General features: G+C 31.5%; 6 protein-coding genes across 6 annotated transcripts; 4 read left to right on the top strand and 2 right to left on the bottom strand.

The window, feature by feature from the left end:
• The first annotated feature begins 470 nt into the window (after positions 1-470).
• On the top strand, positions 471-4100 carry LOC107017221 (patatin-like protein 2). Its single transcript, XM_015217491.2, has 7 exons — positions 471-709; positions 970-1151; positions 1236-1425; positions 2132-2293; positions 2829-3131; positions 3574-3749; positions 3853-4100. The coding sequence occupies exons 1-7, from the start codon at positions 560-562 to the stop codon at positions 3926-3928; spliced, it is 1239 nt and encodes a 412-aa protein (XP_015072977.1). The 5' UTR covers positions 471-559; the 3' UTR covers positions 3929-4100.
• A 1844-nt stretch (positions 4101-5944) lies between these two features.
• Positions 5945-8525, top strand: LOC107016177 (patatin-like protein 2). The gene is made up of 7 exons (XM_015216667.2): positions 5945-6125; positions 6215-6399; positions 6488-6674; positions 6755-6916; positions 7120-7431; positions 8041-8219; positions 8304-8525. The coding sequence occupies exons 1-7, from the start codon at positions 5991-5993 to the stop codon at positions 8371-8373; spliced, it is 1230 nt and encodes a 409-aa protein (XP_015072153.1). The 5' UTR covers positions 5945-5990; the 3' UTR covers positions 8374-8525.
• A 1060-nt stretch (positions 8526-9585) lies between these two features.
• LOC107018080 (26S proteasome non-ATPase regulatory subunit 14 homolog) lies at positions 9586-14571 on the top strand. The gene is made up of 6 exons (XM_015218448.2): positions 9586-9807; positions 10038-10215; positions 11495-11576; positions 13249-13425; positions 13792-13959; positions 14157-14571. The coding sequence occupies exons 1-6, from the start codon at positions 9666-9668 to the stop codon at positions 14346-14348; spliced, it is 939 nt and encodes a 312-aa protein (XP_015073934.1). The 5' UTR covers positions 9586-9665; the 3' UTR covers positions 14349-14571.
• A 267-nt stretch (positions 14572-14838) lies between these two features.
• Positions 14839-16239, bottom strand: LOC107016021 (probable carboxylesterase 2). Its single transcript, XM_015216497.2, has 2 exons — positions 15652-16239; positions 14839-15451 (listed from the first exon to the last, which is right to left on the bottom strand). Exons 1-2 carry the CDS (start codon positions 16139-16141, stop codon positions 14994-14996), a joined length of 948 nt encoding a protein of 315 aa, XP_015071983.1. The 5' UTR covers positions 16142-16239; the 3' UTR covers positions 14839-14993.
• Positions 16240-17435: 1196 nt separating this feature from the next.
• Positions 17436-19924, top strand: LOC107018373 (succinate dehydrogenase subunit 5, mitochondrial-like). Its single transcript, XM_015218839.1, has 4 exons — positions 17436-17682; positions 18738-19048; positions 19128-19313; positions 19640-19924. The coding sequence occupies exons 1-4, from the start codon at positions 17514-17516 to the stop codon at positions 19694-19696; spliced, it is 723 nt and encodes a 240-aa protein (XP_015074325.1). The 5' UTR covers positions 17436-17513; the 3' UTR covers positions 19697-19924.
• LOC107017282 lies at positions 19758-21309 on the bottom strand. Its single transcript, XM_015217543.2, has 2 exons — positions 20877-21309; positions 19758-20786 (listed from the first exon to the last, which is right to left on the bottom strand). The coding sequence occupies exons 1-2, from the start codon at positions 21042-21044 to the stop codon at positions 20325-20327; spliced, it is 630 nt and encodes a 209-aa protein (XP_015073029.1). The 5' UTR covers positions 21045-21309; the 3' UTR covers positions 19758-20324.
• Between the last annotated feature and the right edge of the window lie 262 nt (positions 21310-21571).

Raw genomic sequence — 21571 nt, 5'->3', positions numbered from 1 at the left:
TATATATATATATATTAAATGGTATTGCCTCCATTTTAATTTGTTTCTCATGATTTGAATTGACACACATTTTAAAATATTATGGTCTTAAATTAAAAATATGTTAACTACATTAAAATAATTTTTAAACTTGTGATCTAAACATATCGTGGTAAAAAAATATTTTTTCAAAACAGACTAAAAAAATAGTTAGACAGAAACATTCAAATAATTGTCTAAAATAATTTCTTGTAACGTGAAAGTGTTTTTGTACAAACCCTTAATTGTGGGTCATCTTTGACTGATTCTAGATATAATATATTCATGGTCATCACTGTTTAATTTTTTTTTAAAAATAAATAAAAAATATATCTATCTCCAAAAAATTATCCAAGACTTACAAGTTGAAGAAGCAACTTATTAATGTGTAATGAGGACTATAAATAGATGGTTTACCATTTGTTAGATAAATCAATATAAAGTTTAATCAATATTTTTCTAGAATTTCACTTGTTTCATAAACTCTTAGCAATATTATACAAGTAAGTTTTATATATTCATCAAAAATTAAACCTAACTAATGAAGAATGTAATGTTATCATCAAGTGGTTCATTAAAGTTGCAACCTCCAACTTATGGTAAACTCATAACAATTTTAAGTATCGATGGAGGTGGAATTAGAGGAATTATTCCAGCAACTATTCTTGAATATCTCGAATCTCAACTCCAGGTAAAACTAATTCCATTACATAACACATTTTTTCGTTTTAGTTTGTTCAAAAATTCAAAAACGACACCCTTGTTCTATATTCAGAAACAATTTAATTTTTATTTATTTTACATGTAATGACATTTTTTTTTGTAACCTCATATATGACATATAATCACAAATTTGAAGAGTTCGGGAATCCTACTAGCTCTGCTAGTTGACTACCTGAACTTTCACCTCGTTGATGAGACTTAGATTCCCGAGTTTAATTATTAATATAGGAATTGGATGGTGAGGATGCAAGGCTTGCAGATTACTTTGATATAATAGCAGGAACAAGTACTGGTGGCCTTGTTACAGCCATGTTAACAGCTCCAAACAAAGACAAACGTCCTATATTTGCTGCTAAAGACATAAAGCCATTTTATCTTGAGCATGGTCCTAAGATATTTCCACAAAAAGGGTAAATAATAATAAATTCTTGTTTAAGTACTAATTATCTTAATTAGACTGATGATTATATTATTTTAATTAAATAATTTCACAGAATGTTATTTTTTGGATCAATAATGAAGACACTAAAATCTTTAATTGGACCAAAGTATAACGGGAAGTATCTACATCAAGTCATAAAGGAGAAATTAGGGGAGACTCATTTACATGAGACTTTGACTAATGTGGTTATTCCAACTTTTGATATCAAGAATCTACAACCAACAATTTTCTCCACCTTTGAGGTATTTTTTTTTAAGTTTATGTAATCAATATAATTTTCATTCTTACATGACAATAATAATGACAAAGAAATGGGTTTTATTAATAATAATTGTAACTTGTTATCAAGGTATATATATGTTTTAAAGGAGACAGTTTGATGTGAGTTTGATGTGAGGTATAAGCTATAATAATCTTGAAATAAAATGTAGAATTATTTTATCTTATGTTTACTTGAAGGTATTAAATCGATAGTCCTTAGATTATTTATCCAACTATTTGTATTATAGTGAAGAAATAGATTATCTCATATATATATTGATGGAGTCACCTTATCGCAAGATAATTTACTTCAGGATGTGATTATTCCCAGTATAACTTGTTCCAAATTTACGATACTTCATACAAATTTATCAATTTTTTCTAAACCATCAATTTACAAGTTATTTTGGGCATAGCAAATCACATATCTGGGACAATTTGGTGGCCCATGGCGCAAAAAGAAGATATCAAAACTTAGAAAAAGTTTTGTATTTTTTTTTTGTGGGATTGATTTGTTTTGATATAGTCATGATGGAAAGTGAAAGCTAATAGTCTATGAGTTTGATTTAATAATTAAATAATTATAGATAAATATAAAATGATTTTAAATTAATCGAGTTGCATGATTGACGATTCTATATTATTTATTAATTTGACATATAATTTTAACCCGTTCAAATTCAACAGGCAAAAGAAAAACCATTAATGGATGCTAAGCTTTCAGATATATGCATTAGCACATCTGCTGCTCCAACTTATCTTCCTGCACATTATTTCAAGACTCAAGACAAAGATGACAATTTTCATGAGTTCAATCTTGTTGATGGTGGAGTCGCAGCTAATAATCCAGTACGTATATTACTATATAGGAAAAAAGGATAAATATATCCTTGAATCATCGTAATTGGTATGCAGATATCCTTTGTCATATTTTTGGAATATTGGTACGCTTTCCATTCAAAAAGTAGAATATATATACCCTTCACTCTAACGGAAGACTTAATAGGGACACGTGATGCAATCTTATCCGTCGCGTCGCAGATATGACTATGACACGTGTATGTCCTTTAGTATAAAGGGTATATATACTCTTGTTTTTGAAAGTCAGGGCATTAATGTTCCAAAAATATGACGGAGGGTATCTACATATTTTCAGTATGTTCTAAAGATATTTTCGAAAAAATAAATCATAAATTCAATTAACAAATTCATAAATGACATATCACTATTCTATTGGCTACCTTGCCGATTCACATAATTGATATCCTAAAAAAAGATTTTTCACTCTCCAATCGAACACGGAAAACATTTTCCTAATTAGAAGTATGTGTCATTAAATATGCCATTTTTTTCTTATATATGTTTTGGTGAATGCTTTTTGCAGGCTCTTGTTGCTACAAGTCAAGTGACCAAACAAATAATGGCTGGAAATCCAGATTTTTTTCCAATTAAACCCATTGATTATGGAAGATTTTTGGTGATTTCTGTAGGCACTGGATCTGCAAAAGTTGAACAAAAATATAATGCTAAAATTGCATCAAAATGGGGTATATTAGGATGGCTACTTAATGGAGGTTCAACTCCAATTGTTGATGTTTTTACTCAAGCAAGTGGTGATATGGTTGATTTTCATATTTCTGTTGTTTTCCAAGCTCTTCATTCCGAAGAAAATTATCTTCGTATTCAGGTACAAGTTCTATATACTGACAACGTAAAAAGAATTTATAACTATTTATTCATAGCAAGTCACTTATCATGTTATACCATATTATGCTTATTACAAAAATTAGTTAAGAATCAAAGGTGGATCCAAAATTTGGATTATCTAATTAACATGTTTGGTAGTGTGATAATGTAAAAAAAAAAATACACTAGCTAATTTATGTGTATATTAGTCGATTTACTTCATTCTAATAAGATGTTGAGTTGAGGATTTGTTTGGAAACAGTCTCTTTATCTTCACAAGATGTATAGTGGTAAAATTAGCGTGTACTGTACTTTCCTCATATCAGATCTCTATGTGGGATTTAGTTTACTGGATATGTTGTTGTTGTTAGTAAGTTTCAGGTTTTATGACGATTTTATATTTTAGACTAAAAATAATTATTTTATTTATTGATCAATGGTAGGATGACACGTTAAGTGGAACAGACTCCTCTGTTGACATATCAACCAAAGAGAACATGAACAAATTGGTTGAAATTGGCACAAATTTATTGAAGAAACCAGTTTCAAGGGTAAATCTACAAACAGGCCTATTTGAACAATGCAAAAAAAATGACACAAATGAAGAAACTTTGAAAAGGTAAATATTATTGGCAAATCACCAACGACTATAAAATTATTAGCTACGAAATATTTAACGATAGAATTATAACGAAATTGATCAAAGTATATTTTTTTGACAGGTTTGCAAAGTTGCTTTCTGAAGAAAAAAGACTTAGAGATTCCAAGTCACCCCATACAAGCAAAACCTCAGAATAGAACATCATATATATTTGTTTACAACACATAAAAAATTATTTAATTAATACTTATATTTAATTAATTAACTCAGTATTTAATTTGTAATAAATGACGTGTGAAATTCAAATCGTGTGTGATGTTCAGTGTATTTAATTGCAATTAGTATAACGATAAATATCTGCTTCCCTCAGTTTGTTGGCATTTCATTTTATGAATTTAATTATTCAATATAACATGATTATTGTCGGTTTCATAATTGGTCGATAGGTAATAGGATAATTTAATTCGTTTATTGATGGCTCGATATTTATACTTTTACTTTCAGAGTTTGTGCTATAGTTACATTAATTCATTTTATATTTGTAAATAACTAGATAATTATTTAAACCACACTTGTAAAATATGTTATTCAACTGATTATGTAATATTCAAAATATTTCTCATGACCAACATAACTTGTGTTGTAGTAATAACAGGATTGTTTTATTTTTAATCAAAGATCTTAGATTTGTACGTTATATATTGAAATTTAAATTTAGTTAAAGCTTTAATACGTATTTTGAATACAAATATTTTTTTAAAAAAGAAAAACGTGGGACGATATAATGGTCTTCATGGCCCCTCCAATACAAAATAAGGACCATGGATTGAAACGTTAGGATTATTATTAAAAATCGATTTAGATAACCATTAAAATCAAAATTAACGTGTTTTTTTATATATTATATTAATAATGTATTTAGTTTGTTGGAATGAGTTGTTTATTTAATTTTATCCTCTCAAATCACTACTTACTCTTATTATATATAATCATGTTTTTAGTCAGAATTTTCAGATTCAAGTTTTAACACTCATAGGAATAGAAAATTTTCTAAATTCGAAATAATTAAAAATTTAAAAAATATATATAGTTGTTAAATAACTAGCTAATTGCATTTGTCCAATAAAAGAAATATCCTAAATTGAGAAATTAAAAGGATATTCAACTAACATGGACTATGGAGTAATATAATTGATGAAGCCTCAAGTTTGTGGACCACCAAAAGATGTGTTGTAGCGAGTGATGTTGCTTCTCTCATAATTAGTGATCTTGAGTTCAGGTTCTAAATATGAAAAATTTCTTGAGTACTTTCTGAAAAAGACCCTACCTAACACACAATCTAAATAAATTAAATTTGAGCGTTAAAATATGAAGAAGAAAAAAAATCTTGTTAAAAACGTTATTCCTAAATAAACACCACAACATATCATTCAAATTTAGTTGAAGATTCAAATACCGAATAGAAAATAAATATTTATCTTTTAAAAGAAAAGAAAAACGTGAAACAATATAGTGGATTAGTGGTCATAAGTATGTGCCCCTCAAAAACAAAATAAGGACCTATCCAAACAGCTTGCACCATGTAAAACATAACACAAACTCTTTCATGACTAATACATCAATTTTTAGTGATTCAAGTTCTAACACTGATGGAAATTAAAAAAAAATTCTAAATTTGAAATAAATAAAACTAAAAATATTATGGTTGTTAAATAACTAGCTAGTTCCATTTGTCTAATAAAAGAATATCCAAGAATTGAGAAAACTAAAAGGATATTCAACTAGTAAGAAGTAATATAATTGATGAAGGCTCAAATATATGGACCATCAAAGGATGTGCTATATTAAAGATATTGTTCCTTTCTTAATTACAAATTTCGAGTTTAGATTCTCGAACAAAAATTCCTTGACAGAATAGTGTTACCCTCCCAAAAAAGCCCTAACTAACATAAATTTAAATTAATTATTTAAACTTTAATACAGATATTGAAACATCGAGTGAAAAAACAAGGTCTCAAAATTGTGGTCAAGTTGGTGCCTGATCCTTTAGGACATGTATTATAGGTCCTAAATATTTTCCTGGTCACATTCCATTGACTTTTCAAAAAATTAAAATAATAAAACATTGACCACCAAAAAAAATATCTTGAATTGCTCTAAACATAGTGAGGCATATAGTAAGGTCTATAAATAGATGATTTAACCTTGCTAAAAAATCAATTAATTATTTTCTTATACTTATAAACTTATAAAAAGAAAATGTCATCATCTAGTTCATCCAAGTTGCAATCTCCAATTAATGGTAAATTCATCACAATTCTCAGTATCGATGGAGGTGGCATTAGAGGATTAATTCCTGCAACTATTCTCGAATATCTTGAATCTCAACTCCAGGTAATGACGTAAACTTCTCTATCCTCATTCAAATATTAATTTATTCAACTGAACTCAATATTTTATTGTGTACGTGTTAATTTCAATAGGAATTGGATGGTAAGGATGCTAGACTCGCAGATTATTTCGATATAATTACAGGAACAAGCACGGGTGGCCTTGTTACCGCTATGCTAACAGCTCCAAACAAAGACAATCGTCCTCTATTTGCTGCTAAGGATATAAAGCCTTTTTATCTTGAGCATGGACCTAACATATTCCCACAAAATAATATGTAAATTTTCTAATTTAATTTTTTTTCTTTTTTTTAAAAAAATAATTAAGCACTATTAATATTATTGTTTTTTTAAAATCTTATATAGGATACTGATTGGATCAATGATAAAGGGATGGAAGTTTTTAACAGGACCAAAGTATAACGGGAAGTATCTTCGTCGAGTTATAAAAGAGAAATTAGGGGAGACTAAATTGCATGAGACTTTGACTAATGTTGTTATTCCAACTTTTGATATCAAAAATATGCAACCTACAATTTTCTCTACTTTTGAGGTCCCTTTCTCCACTTTTTTGTCTTATTTTTTTTAATCAGAGGTGTCAAATTAATTTTATCAGTTTAATCTGTTTAACAGGCAAAAAAACATTCAATAATGAATGCTAAGCTTTCCGATATATGCATTGGAACATCTGCTGCTCCGACATATCTTCCAGCACATAATTTTCAGACCCAAAACGAAGATGGCAAATTTCATGAGTTCAATCTTATTGATGGTGCTATCGCTGCTAACAATCCGGTATTAAATAATTTAACCTATTTTATGTCACTTTAAAATATTGAACTTTATTAATTGAATACTATGTTTTTTATTATATTAAAGTTACAAAATCTTACACATAATAATGACTATATTTATTTAACGAGATGACTTTACTGTTATAGTAAGTAAAGTTTGTCAAATTAACTCGAAATTTATATGATATAATTTAATTTTTGCAGACCTTAATTGCTATAAATGAAGCGACCAAACAAATATTCGAACGAACCCCATATTTCAAAAATTTCAAGGAAATGAAGCCCACTAATTATGGGAAATTTTTGGTTCTCTCTATTGGGACTGGATCAGCAAAATTGGAACATAAATATGATGCAAAAATTGCCTCAAATTGGGGTATTTTTGGATGGCTAACTGGTGGAGGCTCAAATCCAATTATTGATGCATTTGCTGATGCTAGTGATGATATGGTTGATTATCATATTTCTGTTATTTTTCAATCCGTTGATTCTCAAAAACATTATCTTCGTATTCAGGTACTATTTATTTCACTCTTGAATATCCTAATTTAATTTTATAAAAAAATGATTTACTTTCATTTTAAGTTTGTTTAAAAAAAAATGATCCTTTTTTGCAACACTTAAATTTCGATTTTTTCATGACATATTTAAGACTACAAGATCAAAGAGTTTTTTTTGATAAATTTGATATAACTTTAATTTAGAACCATAAAATAGAAATGTTTCTTTATTTTCTTAATCCGTATCAATTAAAATTAAATCATTTCTTTTTTAAATCGAAAGGCGTGTCAATTAAAACTAAATCATTTTTTTTAAAAAAAGGGAGAGAGTATCAAATGTGCTTGATCAGAAATAATAAGGACCAAAATCAAAATTTGTTATTAACACTTGAGGAGTTAAAAGTGCTAATTTCCTAATTTAAATTGTTATTAAATATTTGAAGTTATTGAAAAAAAAGCAAATTCAAGAAAGAGATAAATGTTACTTGAGGGTAAAGCATGATTTTTTTTAAAAAAGGAAACAAATCCATTTTCACAATTTAATTTTGAGACGTACGAAGTATTTATTAATTTTATCGAAGTGTTATATGTTACTAAATTATATTGCTCAAACAATTTTAATTAGGATGATACATTAAGTGGAGCAGACTCCACTGTTGACATATCAACCAAAGAAAACATGAACAAATTGGTTGAAATTGGTACAAATGTATTGAAGAAACCAGTTTCAAGGGTAAATCTACAAACAGGCCTATTTGAACAATGCAAAAAAGATGGTGGCACAAATGAAGAAGCTTTGAAAGAGTAATATTATTCAACTCTCTTGTGAATATTATTAATATATATTCTTTATTCATATATTGAATTGAACATATTGTTTTTTGTCAGGTTTGCAAAGTTGCTTTCTGAAGAAAAAAAAATCAGAAATTTCAAATCATCTCCTACCGATGAATCGTAGAGGCAAAATTGTGATTTGGTATTATATGAATCCAATATTTTATGATTTTGGAATAGTATTTTGTAATTCAACTTCTGTCTTCTAGCTTTTGATTGTTGGACCAATGTAATAATATTCAATTGTGTGTTATGAAAAAATATTTAATACAGGGATGTGGAAATTTTTTTAAAAAAATAATTTGATTCTTGAAAGTAAAATTTCATTATCTCAATTATTTGTTGTATTACTTGAGAATAATGCATGTAAAAAGATGTAATTTTAATTTATTTAATGTCTTTATTCAATGTATTTGATCCCTCATTTTTATTTTTTTTAGAGAACAGACAACTTAGGTAAAAAGGGAGAAAAGGGAACATTATAAGATATTATGAGAAGAAAAAAGAAAAAGATTATAATTGAAATGTAAAAAATAACCATTTGTCACCATAAATCACATTAGCTAAATAATTTTCTCTTTCAAAAATAAATATTTAAAATATTTTTTGTCATGAATATTTAAATTCTTTAAAAATATCATCATACTTTTAATTCATTCTTAATTAAAATACGAAATCTTAAGAGTTGAGGATATAAAGCCCGAAGTCATTGTTTCAATAGCTTTAATTTATCATTGAGTTAGTGGTAATTAAAATCATTTCAACCGTAACGATAGTACCTCAAATTCAAATCCATTTGAGTTACTATATTAGTTTTTACTATACAATTTACTAATTAAATGACATTAGATAATTAGAAAATTAAAATTATCTCATTATAGAACTTCTCTACAACTACAACTTCTGTCAGTATAAATCTGAAATCACTACTTAATAATTTATATATCTTAAGTAAATTAGTAATCCTTTCTTATTGATAAATTTCAAAATATAATGCTTCAAAGGAATGTTTATTCTTTGTTCTAATAAATTGCGTGGATAAATATATTCAACAAAAATGTTTGTTTACTCTATTAAATTTCACAAAAATAGATACTTAAAAACTTTTTATCTATAACTTTATTGAAAATTATATTTTAGTACAATTAATTAAGAATATACCTATAGAGGGCATAAATGTAGAATTTCTATAAAACAATGGTACAAGTATCCGATTTTAAAATATAGGGGCGTAATCTTTATTGCATCAAAATATAGGGTTTTGTGTATTTATAGAAAGTATAGGGGTCTCAGTGCAATAATTATTTTACAGTATTTAAATTCCCAACTTCTCCTCTGAGATCAAAGAAATTTACAGTCGCAGTAGTCTTGTTCTCAAAGAAATCCAAAAAGCAAAGCAAAACCCAATCGGAGAGTATGTCTGGAATGGAAAGATTGCAGCGGATGTTCGCCGGAGCTGGCGGCGCGTTGGGCCACCCGCCACCGGACTCTCCAACTCTGGACTCTTCTGAGCAAGTCTACATCTCTTCTCTTGCCCTCCTAAAGATGCTTAAACACGGTAACTTAGGGTTTTCCCCCCCAACTATATTCGCTCTTTATACACTTGTTATCCGGATCTAGCTGCATATATATACTTATCAGTGTTATTGCATTTAGCTATACATGTGTGAAGAAATTCTATAATTGAGATTTAGCTTTAGCGAGCCTGTGGAGTTCAAATTTTAGATTAGTTTCTCTCTCTGAGTGTAGGTGTTGTAATTAGGGTTTTTTTGTGATGTTAATGTGCAGGGAGGGCTGGAGTTCCTATGGAGGTGATGGGATTGATGTTAGGGGATTTCGTCGATGAGTATACAGTGCGTGTAGTTGATGTGTTTGCAATGCCTCAGAGTGGTACTGGTGTGAGTGTTGAAGCTGTTGATCATGTTTTTCAAACCAATATGCTTGACATGCTCAAGCAAACTGGGAGGTAATCATGTTTTCTATTGGTATCATACAGATTTAGTTGTAATTTAAAGGTTCTTCCTTTACTGGATTATATTTCTTTCCCCTATGGTTCCATCATATGTTTATAGTTGCTTAACAAATTGAAAAGTGAAACATGTTTTCCAGGTATATTAATTTGGGTAAATTTGGGGGCTTTGAGCATTTTCCTTGTGTTTCTTTGGTATGACACTGTAAAATGGATGCTTGATTGCGAATTAGAGAACTGAGCCTTTTCATGTTTTCTGTTCAACATTTGATGAGGTTAAACTTGATATGGAAGGTTTCAATTTCTGGCTGCTGTTTAAACTATTTCCTTCATAAATGGGATTATGGGAATAAGATAGTGTTTGGCACCTAAATTGGAATGTTGTGCCTTTGTGAGATAGTATTCGTCTATGTTACAAATTTGTATGATTTGAAAAGAAAACTTTGTTTGCATTTCATTATGTTTTACAATTTCAGAGTCACTGCACTTGTAGACTGGTTTAACCCCTAAGTGTTCACGGAAGAGTTATGGCTCTTATCCATAAAAGTAGCTAAATATATACAAGACAAGATATTATGGAACTGCTGGTTGAATCTTTATGTCTACGCTAAAGTGTGAGACGTATTTGTTTGTTTAAAGAATATTTTTTGATCTTCATTTTTGCCTGGATATATAATTTGTTGAGGTCTGTGTCAACATAAGAACCAACTTTTATATGTGATCTTCGAGATAGAGTGGTAACTTTATTTGTGGATTCTTCTCTTTGAGCTTTGTGGCAAAGATCTTGGTGTATTTGATGAGAATGTAGTGGTCAGGCTTTTATCTTAATAATTTCGGCTAGAGGATGATTATTTGGAATAAGGTTCCTTGAGCTTTTGTTAAACCAAACTTCAAAGCTTTTATTAGAATCCACCTTCAGAACTGCTGGCATCACAATGTTGAGGGGATGTTGTATAAGAATTTTGGCATGGCGAATTAGCAGGTAAGTGATAAGAAGATTAAGATTATCATGTACAATCTAGGAGTTGTCCGCGGTAATTAGAAAACCTGGTAAATGATGGGAAACTAAATCAGTTTATATGGCTTGCAACATGAGGTAGAAGATTAAGATATTTCGTGAACCTATTCCTCATACTCATCTTCTAGTTGTGTAATGTGTTGTTTTCTATCGGTTGGGCTGTCCTTTATGTTGTAATGTAGCCTAATCAACTTGTGTACTTATGTGTTTTGATACTGAGGATGTGCTCTAAAATGCCACTTTGCTTTTATCTTACAGACCTGAGATGGTTGTTGGTTGGTATCACTCACATCCTGGATTTGGCTGCTGGCTTTCTGGTGTTGACATCAATACACAGCAGGTTATTCTTGTCCTTTTCCATTTCGATGGTTAGCTGGTTCCTAATGACGTTTGAAATTTTCTATGTGAATCATGAGCCACTGAGTAAGAATAGTTCATGATACTGTGTTAGTCCTTTTGTAGTCATTCCAATCTTCCCGAGTTAAATGATTTTCTTTGATTAATATGGAATTGAGAAAAAACTTTATAAAAATGATGGAATTAAGAAACACAAGATTGAATTTTTTTGCAATATGAAATTTGACTAATGTGGTGAAATGTGACATGGTAATACCATGCAAAGCTGTACTATTTGTTATCCCACCTTTTTGAAATGGCGGAGATCAGTAGTTTTTCGTAAGGAGAAGGGTTACGTTCCTGGAGCCTGTATAGAAGTATTGGAAAGTGCTTTGTGAAGATCTTATGCACTTTCATCCTTTGAATTAAGTGCTGAATTGGAACAGTTTCTTTTAATTTTAAAATGCATTCCTCCTTATAGTTAGACACTTGTAGTTGTTTCGTACAATGACCAAATAAGTTAAGATCACGATACCATCCAGGTACAGAGTGTTATAGATGGGGTAGTGCCTAGTACTGTGTTTGGTAAAGAAAAGGCAGAATAGAGAGAGGAAGGGTGGGAGGGAGAGGTTGATTTAGTTCTTTAGGTGAATCTTATATCGTGATGTTTTTATAGAAACAGCTTACATATGAACTGTCCATAACTCTCACCTCTACCTTATCACCAGATAAGGGAGAGAATTCTCACGTCCCTTTACCAGTCCTTGCACTTACTGTTTCCACCTTGATTGAACATAGTGATTCCATGAAATCATGTCATGCCTTTTTTATTTGCATATTGATCCTTATATAAACAAATTTAGGAAAATTTTCCGACAAGGATGAAATTAAGGGGCAGGGATGAGAAGAAGAGAGTGTGTGTGTGTTAGAGGTAATTAGACGATGTTGAAAGCTGCCCTTATCAGTTGTCTTCCGTCTCCACTCCCCACTTGCTAGTGAGCTTTTTTTCCCGCTTCTCGCGATAAATTTAGCTTTTCATGAGAATGAGATCACATTGTTATTCTTACACACACACCAAAAATAAATAAATGAGACCACACTGATATGTTTGTCTTTTGCATTCTAGAGCTGTAATTCGTTTGGATCTCCATATGATAATTCTGCTCTATGATATAAAATACGAAGTCTGATTAGCAAGATAAAGGTTGAACACTCTTTATGATAGACAATCCTCTGGACAGACTATTATAGCATTCTGTAGTGATTTAACATATGAGAATTATAGAAATGTATTGAAACAAAATTCTGTCTGCAACAAAAATTAGAATGATAAGAAAATAAAAACTTGTGGCGAAGAGATGTCTCCCATCTCTCCCTCCCTTCTAGATAACAGATAAAGGGGATAGTAAGAAATAGAGTGAATAGTTCATACAACTTCACACTCTTGAGTCTTGAGTTGTCGAATGTTCAATTGCGTTTTGATATAAGCAGATGAGCACACGAACCTATCAGAATGTCGATTTGGTGTGTTTGGCATGGTCTTAATGTGAAGTACGCCAATAACTAGTGAATGTTCTATTTGACATGGTCTTCATGTGAAGTATGCCAGTTACTAGTGATTTGACATGGTCTTCATATCAAGTAAGGCAATAATTAATGAATGTTCTATTGTGCAGAGTTTTGAAGCACTGAATCAACGAGCAGTGGCTGTGGTGGTGGATCCTATTCAGAGTGTTAAAGGGAAGGTGGTAATTGATGCCTTTCGCTTGATCAATCCCCAAACTATGATGCTTGGCCAAGAGCCACGTCAGACAACATCAAATCTGGGACATCTGAACAAACCATCTATTCAAGTAAGTGCCATGATTAATCTTTATATTGTCTTCGAAAGATGTTACTCACTCTCCTCCCGACCCCCCCACACCCAGTCTTAGTGTATGAGCGAGACCTCCTGTTGTACTTCCTGATATTCAGCCGTCCGCTGGTGGTGATACTTCTAAGTGGAATATCTTCTACATGACTTCCACAAGTTATTTAGTAAAATAAAGTTTGCTAGTTTTAACAAGTCTAGTTAGTTCATATTTTCCAATTTAAACCCGGTTCTCAGTAACCAATCTTCAGTTTCTCTTATATGTCCAATTGTGTTTTGCGCAAACTTTGTTGATGGAGTACTTTCAGTTTCAATTTCTATTTCGGGTTCTAATAGATGCATCTTGCAGGCATTGATCCATGGTTTGAACAGACACTACTACTCAATAGCCATAAACTACAGAAAGAATGAACTTGAAGAGAAGATGCTACTGAATCTTCACAAGAAGAAATGGACAGATGGACTTGCACTCCAGCGTTTTGATGCTCATTCCAAAACCAATGAGCAGACAGTTCAGGTAATCTTTGTGTTTGCGTGGTATTGAATACAACAGCATTGTTACATCAAGTGCCAACTTTTGATGATTATAAGTTCATATGCTTGCTGATATATTTTTTCATCTCTGCCTCTCCCCCGGAGAGAAACGAAAGAAGAAAACTAGGAAATTTTGTCCTTGACATGTGTGGTGACATTTTCAAATATTGTCATGTGCAGGAGATGTTAAGTCTTGCTGGCAAGTATAATAAAGCAGTGCAGCAAGAGGATGAGTTGACCCCAGAAAAGCTAGCTATTGCAAATGTAGGAAGGCAAGATGCAAAGAAGCATCTTGAAGAACATGTCTCTGATTTGATGTCTTCAAACATTGTCCAGACATTGGGAACCATGCTCGACACTGTTATCTTCTGAAGTTCATTTATCCCATGTCTGCAAAAGTTGTGTTTTTAGTAGTGAAATAGGAACAATTCTTTTTGCTGTTTTTCTTTTAAATGAGACCTAGTACTTCGTTTTACTCTGTCATAGCAGCTCTTATACTGTATAACGTTACGGTATTTTAAGATGACTTCGGACATAATAGTCTGTACCATTTTCCTAATCCAGTGCCTGTCTATTTCGACACCATTTAAGTGAAGGAGGTATACGTCACTCCGTTGGGTATCTGTTATCTTTCACTAGCACAGGTTTTAAAAATGTTCAACAAGGTCATTAATCGCAAATTTCTGAATATTATAAAAGATTCATATCTTATTTGAATTACTCAAATTGCCTATAAAAAAATATACAAATCAAAGAGAATCCCCCACATTTGGACTTTTCTACCTTATGTATGTATAGGCAATAGGCCAACCAGTATTTTTATGTATGCTTTTGACTTAACAAACTAATAAATCATCGAGTATAATCAACACGCAAATGAAAGCGATGGAATTTATTTATTATTGCTGTATACACAATTTTTTCATGAAAACAACAGCCTAAAGCAACATCCACACCGGCATTCATGACCTAAACCGTTGATTACATGACACTAACTTTACTGATTACACGAAACAATCACTTTTCATTAATAAAAGTAGCCCAAGATTTGACCAAATCAAGTGCTTTTTCACTATTAGGATTAAATATATGAAAAACATGATCTTCCCCTTTAGTTTCAAAGATTTCAACTTTTCCTTTCCACTGACTCTTCATCAAAGATTGATAGTACAATATTCCTCTGTCTCTCAGTATATCCAATTCTGCTACACAAACAAGAACTCTATCACAACCCAATTCTTCAAGATTTGGTGCTTCATCAACAAAAGGATTGATCAAAGGATCATTATTTCCTTTATTTGATGGACAAACAAATTCCCACCATTTATCTACCATTGATTTTCTCAATGAATCTTTAATCTCTATCCCAATTGGCTCTTCTCCCCAAAAATATGGACTAATCATAACCATCCCACTAAGCTTCATCCCTAAACCCTCATTTGCTCTTATTGCCATGAAGTGTGAAATATTAGCACCTGCACAACGTTTTATTTCATCGTATGGTCAATCAACTTTATTCTATATAACAAGTATGATACACAAACCTATCTTTTGTATCGTAAAAATGACTCGTGTACATGAAATTTCACGAGGAATTAAAATCTCTTGACCAAAATAACCTTACGATGTAAAAATAACGATTATAAGTGGTCTACAAAACTAATTAAACTCTTACCTGCACTGTCCCCTGCCAAGAAAACATTATCAAAGTCAACAAACTCATTCAACCAAACATCACTCCCTTGTTTTAATTTATGTTGAGCCACCCATTGAAGAACAAACCAAGAATCGTCATAAGCTGCTGGAAGAGGACGTTCTGGAGCTAATCTATAATCAACTGAGACAAGAACAACATTAGCACAAGACACAAACACATTAAGAGAATCATGGTACTTAGGATCACCAACAGAGGATATACAAAATGCTCCACCATGAAAGTATACAACTAAAGGAAGTTTTTTCGATTTTGTTATCGAATTTGGTCGATAAATTCTGGCAGAAATGCCTGATTTTGGATCTACCATAACATCTTTGGATGTAACATTAGTTTGAGAATCATAGGTTGCTGGTGTGAATTCAGTACCTACAAGTCTTTTGATTGTTCCATTTTTGTACACTTGTAGATATGGAAAAACATCATGCACAATTTCATTGGATGTGTCCATTTTTTTTGTTTTGTGGGGAAGTGATTTTTTGGTTAAAAAAAGCAATGGGAAAGAAGGAAGGAAGAAAAGTGTGGTGTTATACAAAAGCAAAAGACACCATTGATGGGTGGTTTTATGTAGTGTGATTGTGTCCATTACATATTATTAAGTGGGGTCCATATTAACGATATTGGCGTGATAAGTATTTCTCCATTTATGATTAATAATTTCATATTTGAATTTTGTGTATGAACTTGTTATTTGTCAATAACATTTAATTGCTGAGTGAGAGTGTTTAATGTAAATTTAAATTATTCCCATATTATTTATTTTCGAATTGCATATTATATAACTTATTCAGGAGTGACACTCCCCAATCAATAATTTATTCATCATAGATTCTTATTTATCTACCAATAATGAATCATCCCACACAAAAATAGGAGTGAAATTAATCGTGCAATTCAATGGAATTTATTTGATTCTAATTATATTTATTCTTAAAATTAGAAAGATAAAATTAACTATAATTTATAATTTTATAATTTAAAATCTTGATTTTATCTTTAAAAAAAAATATCCTTCAAATCTCAACAGTTAAAAATTATGACGTCTAAAAATAAATATCTATATTTTTAAATTCAATATCTTAACTTCAAAGGGATGATTCCATAAACCAATTGATTGTTGGGGTACATTAGACTACTCACTAGATAACTATTTTAATTTTTTTTATAAAAATGTGCACATTTACAGACACGTTATAAAATTTTTGTTTTAATGGAAAAATTATCTGTACCACATGATTACACAATATGGCATTTGTTAGCTATCAATATTGCTTTTATTTAGACTATTTCATCATAAAAAAATATTTAATTGGAATGAATATTTGATGGCAGGGAATTAGAGAAGTCTCATTCAATGAACAATGAAAACATTCTAAAGCGAAAATAAATAAGAAAATATCACTTGAACACATCATATGCTATTGGTATAAATGAAGATAGTTATTAATTAGTAAAATTATTCATCTCTCGCGTAAAAATTTAAATTTATAAAATAACATTTAAAATCTATATTATCTTACATAGAAAATTATACGATAATAAATATTAATAATATAAAGAAAAATGATAATTATAGTTATACTTATCATGCTCTTTAAATTCACATCTGTTTCTTATACTTGGTATATAAATTATTGCATTTAAATGGGAAGAAAAAATGTTTTACAAAAAATTTAATAAACAATAATATGTGTAATTAATTAGAATCATTTTTTGTAGTTTATTAAAATAATAATAGTAATAATAACAAGGAGAATTTGTATTTTTGCTGGAAACCTAAATCCCATTTAGCAAAGAAAGAAACCAGAAAGTTAAACAGAGAAATGGAGAAAATGGTGCTGATGCGATCTTTGTATCGATCGATATGCCGCAGATCTACGGTCTTCTCCGCCACTGCAGCCGCCACAACCTCCGCCGTCAACCACCAGTCCCTCCGCCACCTCCATTTCTCACCCCAGTCGTTCTCAGCTTCTCCGAGAAACGCTATTACTGGTACTAGCATCGTCTTCCTTTTTTATTTGGGCATTCTCAAATCTGCTTACACTTGTAGGATATGTTATCGGATCATGTTATTCAGCTCAATTTGGTTAATGGGTATCCGTTTTTTTATGGAAAGATTTTGAATCGGTGATTCTGCTTTCAGTATGATGTATATATTGTCGGGGTATTTTCAATTAATCCATCATATAAGTACCAAAGCTCCAAACTTTGATGGTATTGGATCAATGGTTTTCTTTTTATGATACACATGAATGGTATTTTGGACTGTTAGTTGAGGGTCAATTAGAAACAGTCTTTCTACTTCTGAGGTAGTGCCGTAGTGGTGAGGTCTGTGTGTGTGCGCTCTATACACCTCAGTCACCACTTTGTGGGACTATACCGGGTATGTAGTTGTTGACTTGTTGTACATGAATGGTATTCGATAAGTGGGAGATATGGTGAACCTATTTTAAAGAAATCCTAATTTGACTTGAGAAAGAATTTAGTATTGAAATGAAATTGGTCCAAATTCGAACAGAGCTGAATGAGAATAAAAGATTCATATATAGGGGGTTTGAAGGTTCATTTCTCTTTTCTTCACTTGAATGTTCAATTCTCCAGCCTTAATTTATCAAAGGTTTAGCTTTACAGTACTTTTTAGCTTACGCATCCTTTTGCTCTCTTTAGTATATATAACTCTGCTTTTTCATTTCTGATTGAGGAATCATTAGGTTATTCTTGCCTACATGGATGCTGTTTGCGTATATGGGATGATAAAAATAGGTGCAATTTTTTTTAGTGGCATTAGATTCCTTAAGCTAATAAAATTCTGAACATAATCCTCATCCAACAAACAAAACCTTTGCTGGCACACTTATATTATGGTGTCCAATTACTACCAACTAGGTCGTTCTGTGAAAGTTGGAGTTTTATGGGAGGTGAATCTGCAAAGCGAGAAGCTTCTTAATCACCTTACCTACAAAGTGCTTGTAGTTTCCTGTTTTTTATATTAATTTCATCATCTTGCATCAGCAATTTGACATTACATGGATATTTTTTAACTTTAGAATGTCAGCATCCTTTTACAATGGCAATGGGAAGCATGCGTTCTTTCAGTGAGGATGTAACTCACATGCCTAATATAGAAGATTCGGAGGTCAAACGCGCTTTTAAAGACTTGATGGCTGCAAGCTGGGATGAGCTCCCACATCCTGTCGTCTATGATGCAAAGAATGCACTGTCCAAAACTACTGATGACAAGGCTGGCCAGGAAGCTTTGGCGAATGTTTTCCGTGCTGCTGAGGCAGTTGAGGAGTTCACTGGGATTCTTACATCTCTGAAAATGGAAATCGATGATGCTATCGGTTTAAGTGGTGAAGTAAGTTGAGTAAATGAAATAAAGGTTGGCATACAGTTTCTCAAGTTCTTGCTGTTTAAATTACTCATATTGCTGGCAGGATGTGAAGCCTTTGTCAAAAGAATTCTCTGATGCACTGCATACAATATTTCAACGCTACAACTCATACATGAGTGCTTTTGGGCCAGATGAGGAATATTTGAGGAAGAAAGTTGAGATGGAGCTGGGGACTAGGATGATACACTTAAAGATGCGATGCAGTGGCCTCGATGCTGCATGGGGAAAGGTACATCTAATTGAAGCTAGTTGATTGCGTGAATTTCTGATTTTCTGTAGGTTACGACTTCTTAAGTATATAGGCTAGTTTTTCATGATTCCTTTATTGTTCCTTTAATATAAGCATTCATGTCCTCAATATTCTCATCCATTAATTTGTATACTAGAAACGTATACCAACTTTCTAATCCTGCAGGTAATTTTAGAATTCATTTTACAAAATGTTTCCTGAAGATTTTTGTTGCATTTTCAAAATAATAATCTCAGATATCTTGATGGATGAACTTGTTACCATTATTTGTTTTCTCACTGCTTTATCGGCTTTTCTGATACCAGGTTACGGTACTTGGGACTTCTGGACTTGCTGGTTCTTATGTTGAGCAAAGAGCATAGGCCTTCCATCATGGCAGAAAAACCACCATGTTTTTGTCTTCAATCACTTGGAAAACTGTTGTTTTTTTAGATAATACAGGTTGCTCCAATATGATAACATTATGTTGTACTTGATTCTCAAGTTTGATCATGTGATTACCACAACAGGCAAATGATAATAATCCTAAAAACTTGTGCTAGGAAATCCTTTCTTGAATATTCAGAAAGCTCTAATCTTTGTTTCTTCAATTGCTGTGTGCTTTTACATCAAATTCTCTGGATAGTTGATGAATTATCAGCTTTGCTTCTTTTAAGTTGGCTTGCTTATTTTACGCTAAGCTTAATTCGAGTGACATGAACAGTTAGGATTCATATAGCCAGCCCAACTAGCTTGGGTTGAGGCACTTTAGTAGTTGCTTGTTCACCGAACATGGTTATACCTCGTGTTACTGAAACAAAGAACCTGCATCCATGCCGAAAAATGGAAGAAGAATTGACATGGAAGTACCCATTCAACACAGATTCTGAAGCATGCTAAGCATAAAAATGGTTATAACCATTGTCAAGAAACATAGTGAATACATGAAAAACGAAAATCAACATCCTTTCTGAAAAATAGTTAAGAAAAATCCCTTCTGAATGCCAGAAATTAGTGTATATTGATCATTCTAGCACTCTTTCTCCATGACCAAGAATCAGCTGGAGATTTTGGCAAAGGAGGAAGTAACAACATTTTACGGCTTAAACCAAATGGCCATCCTTCACAGTGAGAGAATTCCTTAATAACAGAACGCCTCGGAAAATCTTGAAACTCAATCCTGTTCAAGCTTGAAGACCTGGAAAATGCTGTCTTAGCTGTAGCAAATGCCTCATAGCTGATAGCACTGGAGCATCGCGAAAGACGAGTCCCAACAGATAAGAACTCCTCCCTCTCTTCCTTATCTTCTTCATCTGCACTGTCCTCTTTTTGCTGCATTAGCTTTTCAGATATGAATAAATCCCCTGCTGCTGTTGTAGATAATGTCCAGTTGAACTTTTCACTTGAGAATATAGCTGCTTTTTTCCTGCATTTTGACTCCATGTATCTACTTATCACTATTGACACAAACACCTGTCGATAAAAATCACAATAACATGAATATATCGCAAGTACATTGATCTTAAAAGAAACTCTTAAAGAGTACAAAATTAGTATTAGTACTTCCTCTTCATCATCTATGACATCCTCTTCCTCTAAACTTTGAGTACTAGAATGTCTTTCTTTAAAAATATGACAATTAGCAAATGCATCCCTCAGAGTTGTAGAGAAGAATTTGCATCTCTTAGAAGGATTTGTTGATACTTCTTGGTTAGAAGAGAACAACACCATGTTTGGAGAAAAAACACTCAAATTCTTTGAGTGTTATAGGTAAAAAGAGAACTAAATACTTGTAGTTTTCTTTTCTTTATTGAAATTCTTGGATGAAAGTGGCCTTCTATCTTCTATTAACTTTTCTTTAAGGGTCTTTAAGGTGAAGACAACAATAAAAAAGCCAACCAAGGAGTTTTCAAGAAATTAACTGATAGCTATAGTTTAGAGCGTAATTATGAATCGTAGCTACATGTGTATATCCAAAATGTATGTTCTGTAAATTATTGCAACTATAGTTATGTTTCGTAAATACAGTCTAAATGTTTGCCACGTCATGTAATTTTTCCTTCTATATATCTCATTTCTTGTTACTATTTCGTGGTAAAGTAATGCTTCTATATTTGGGGCTATTATTTTTCACTTAAACCTGAAGTTAAGGGTGAAGAGGACACTGCACCAAACAAAGAGCATTTACAAATGTTTATTACCTTTGTATTATTATTTTGGTATAAGAGATTAATCATTTTGATATTGAATAAGACATG

Source organism: Solanum pennellii, chromosome 4 (genome assembly GCF_001406875.1).
Source record: "Solanum pennellii chromosome 4, SPENNV200".
Classification (NCBI taxonomy): Eukaryota; Viridiplantae; Streptophyta; class Magnoliopsida; order Solanales; family Solanaceae; genus Solanum; species Solanum pennellii.
This window is presented reverse-complemented; position numbering and strand designations above follow the sequence as displayed.

Bases quoted from the DNA above. Each gene is read 5' to 3' on its own strand.
- LOC107017282 (XM_015217543.2), bottom strand. From the start codon at position 21,044: ATGGTGTTGTTCTCTTCTAACCAAGAAGTATCAACAAATCCTTCTAAG. The intron at 20,787-20,876 runs GTACTAATACTA...TTTTATCGACAG, and splicing joins TCATAGATGATGAAGAGGAA to GTGTTTGTGTCAATAGTGAT.
- LOC107017221 (XM_015217491.2), top strand. From the start codon at position 560: ATGAAGAATGTAATGTTATCATCAAGTGGTTCATTAAAGTTGCAACCT. The intron at 710-969 runs GTAAAACTAATT...TTATTAATATAG, and splicing joins ATCTCGAATCTCAACTCCAG to GAATTGGATGGTGAGGATGC. The intron at 3,132-3,573 runs GTACAAGTTCTA...GATCAATGGTAG, and splicing joins AAAATTATCTTCGTATTCAG to GATGACACGTTAAGTGGAAC.
- LOC107018080 (XM_015218448.2), top strand. From the start codon at position 9,666: ATGTCTGGAATGGAAAGATTGCAGCGGATGTTCGCCGGAGCTGGCGGC. The intron at 13,426-13,791 runs GTAAGTGCCATG...TGCATCTTGCAG, and splicing joins TGAACAAACCATCTATTCAA to GCATTGATCCATGGTTTGAA. The intron at 13,960-14,156 runs GTAATCTTTGTG...TGTCATGTGCAG, and splicing joins CCAATGAGCAGACAGTTCAG to GAGATGTTAAGTCTTGCTGG.
- LOC107018373 (XM_015218839.1), top strand. From the start codon at position 17,514: ATGGAGAAAATGGTGCTGATGCGATCTTTGTATCGATCGATATGCCGC. The intron at 19,049-19,127 runs GTAAGTTGAGTA...TATTGCTGGCAG, and splicing joins CTATCGGTTTAAGTGGTGAA to GATGTGAAGCCTTTGTCAAA. The intron at 19,314-19,639 runs GTACATCTAATT...TTCTGATACCAG, and splicing joins TCGATGCTGCATGGGGAAAG to GTTACGGTACTTGGGACTTC.
- LOC107016021 (XM_015216497.2), bottom strand. From the start codon at position 16,141: ATGGACACATCCAATGAAATTGTGCATGATGTTTTTCCATATCTACAA. The intron at 15,452-15,651 runs GTAAGAGTTTAA...AACGTTGTGCAG, and splicing joins CTTGGCAGGGGACAGTGCAG to GTGCTAATATTTCACACTTC.
- LOC107016177 (XM_015216667.2), top strand. From the start codon at position 5,991: ATGTCATCATCTAGTTCATCCAAGTTGCAATCTCCAATTAATGGTAAA. The intron at 6,126-6,214 runs GTAATGACGTAA...TAATTTCAATAG, and splicing joins ATCTTGAATCTCAACTCCAG to GAATTGGATGGTAAGGATGC. The intron at 6,675-6,754 runs GTCCCTTTCTCC...TCTGTTTAACAG, and splicing joins CAATTTTCTCTACTTTTGAG to GCAAAAAAACATTCAATAAT.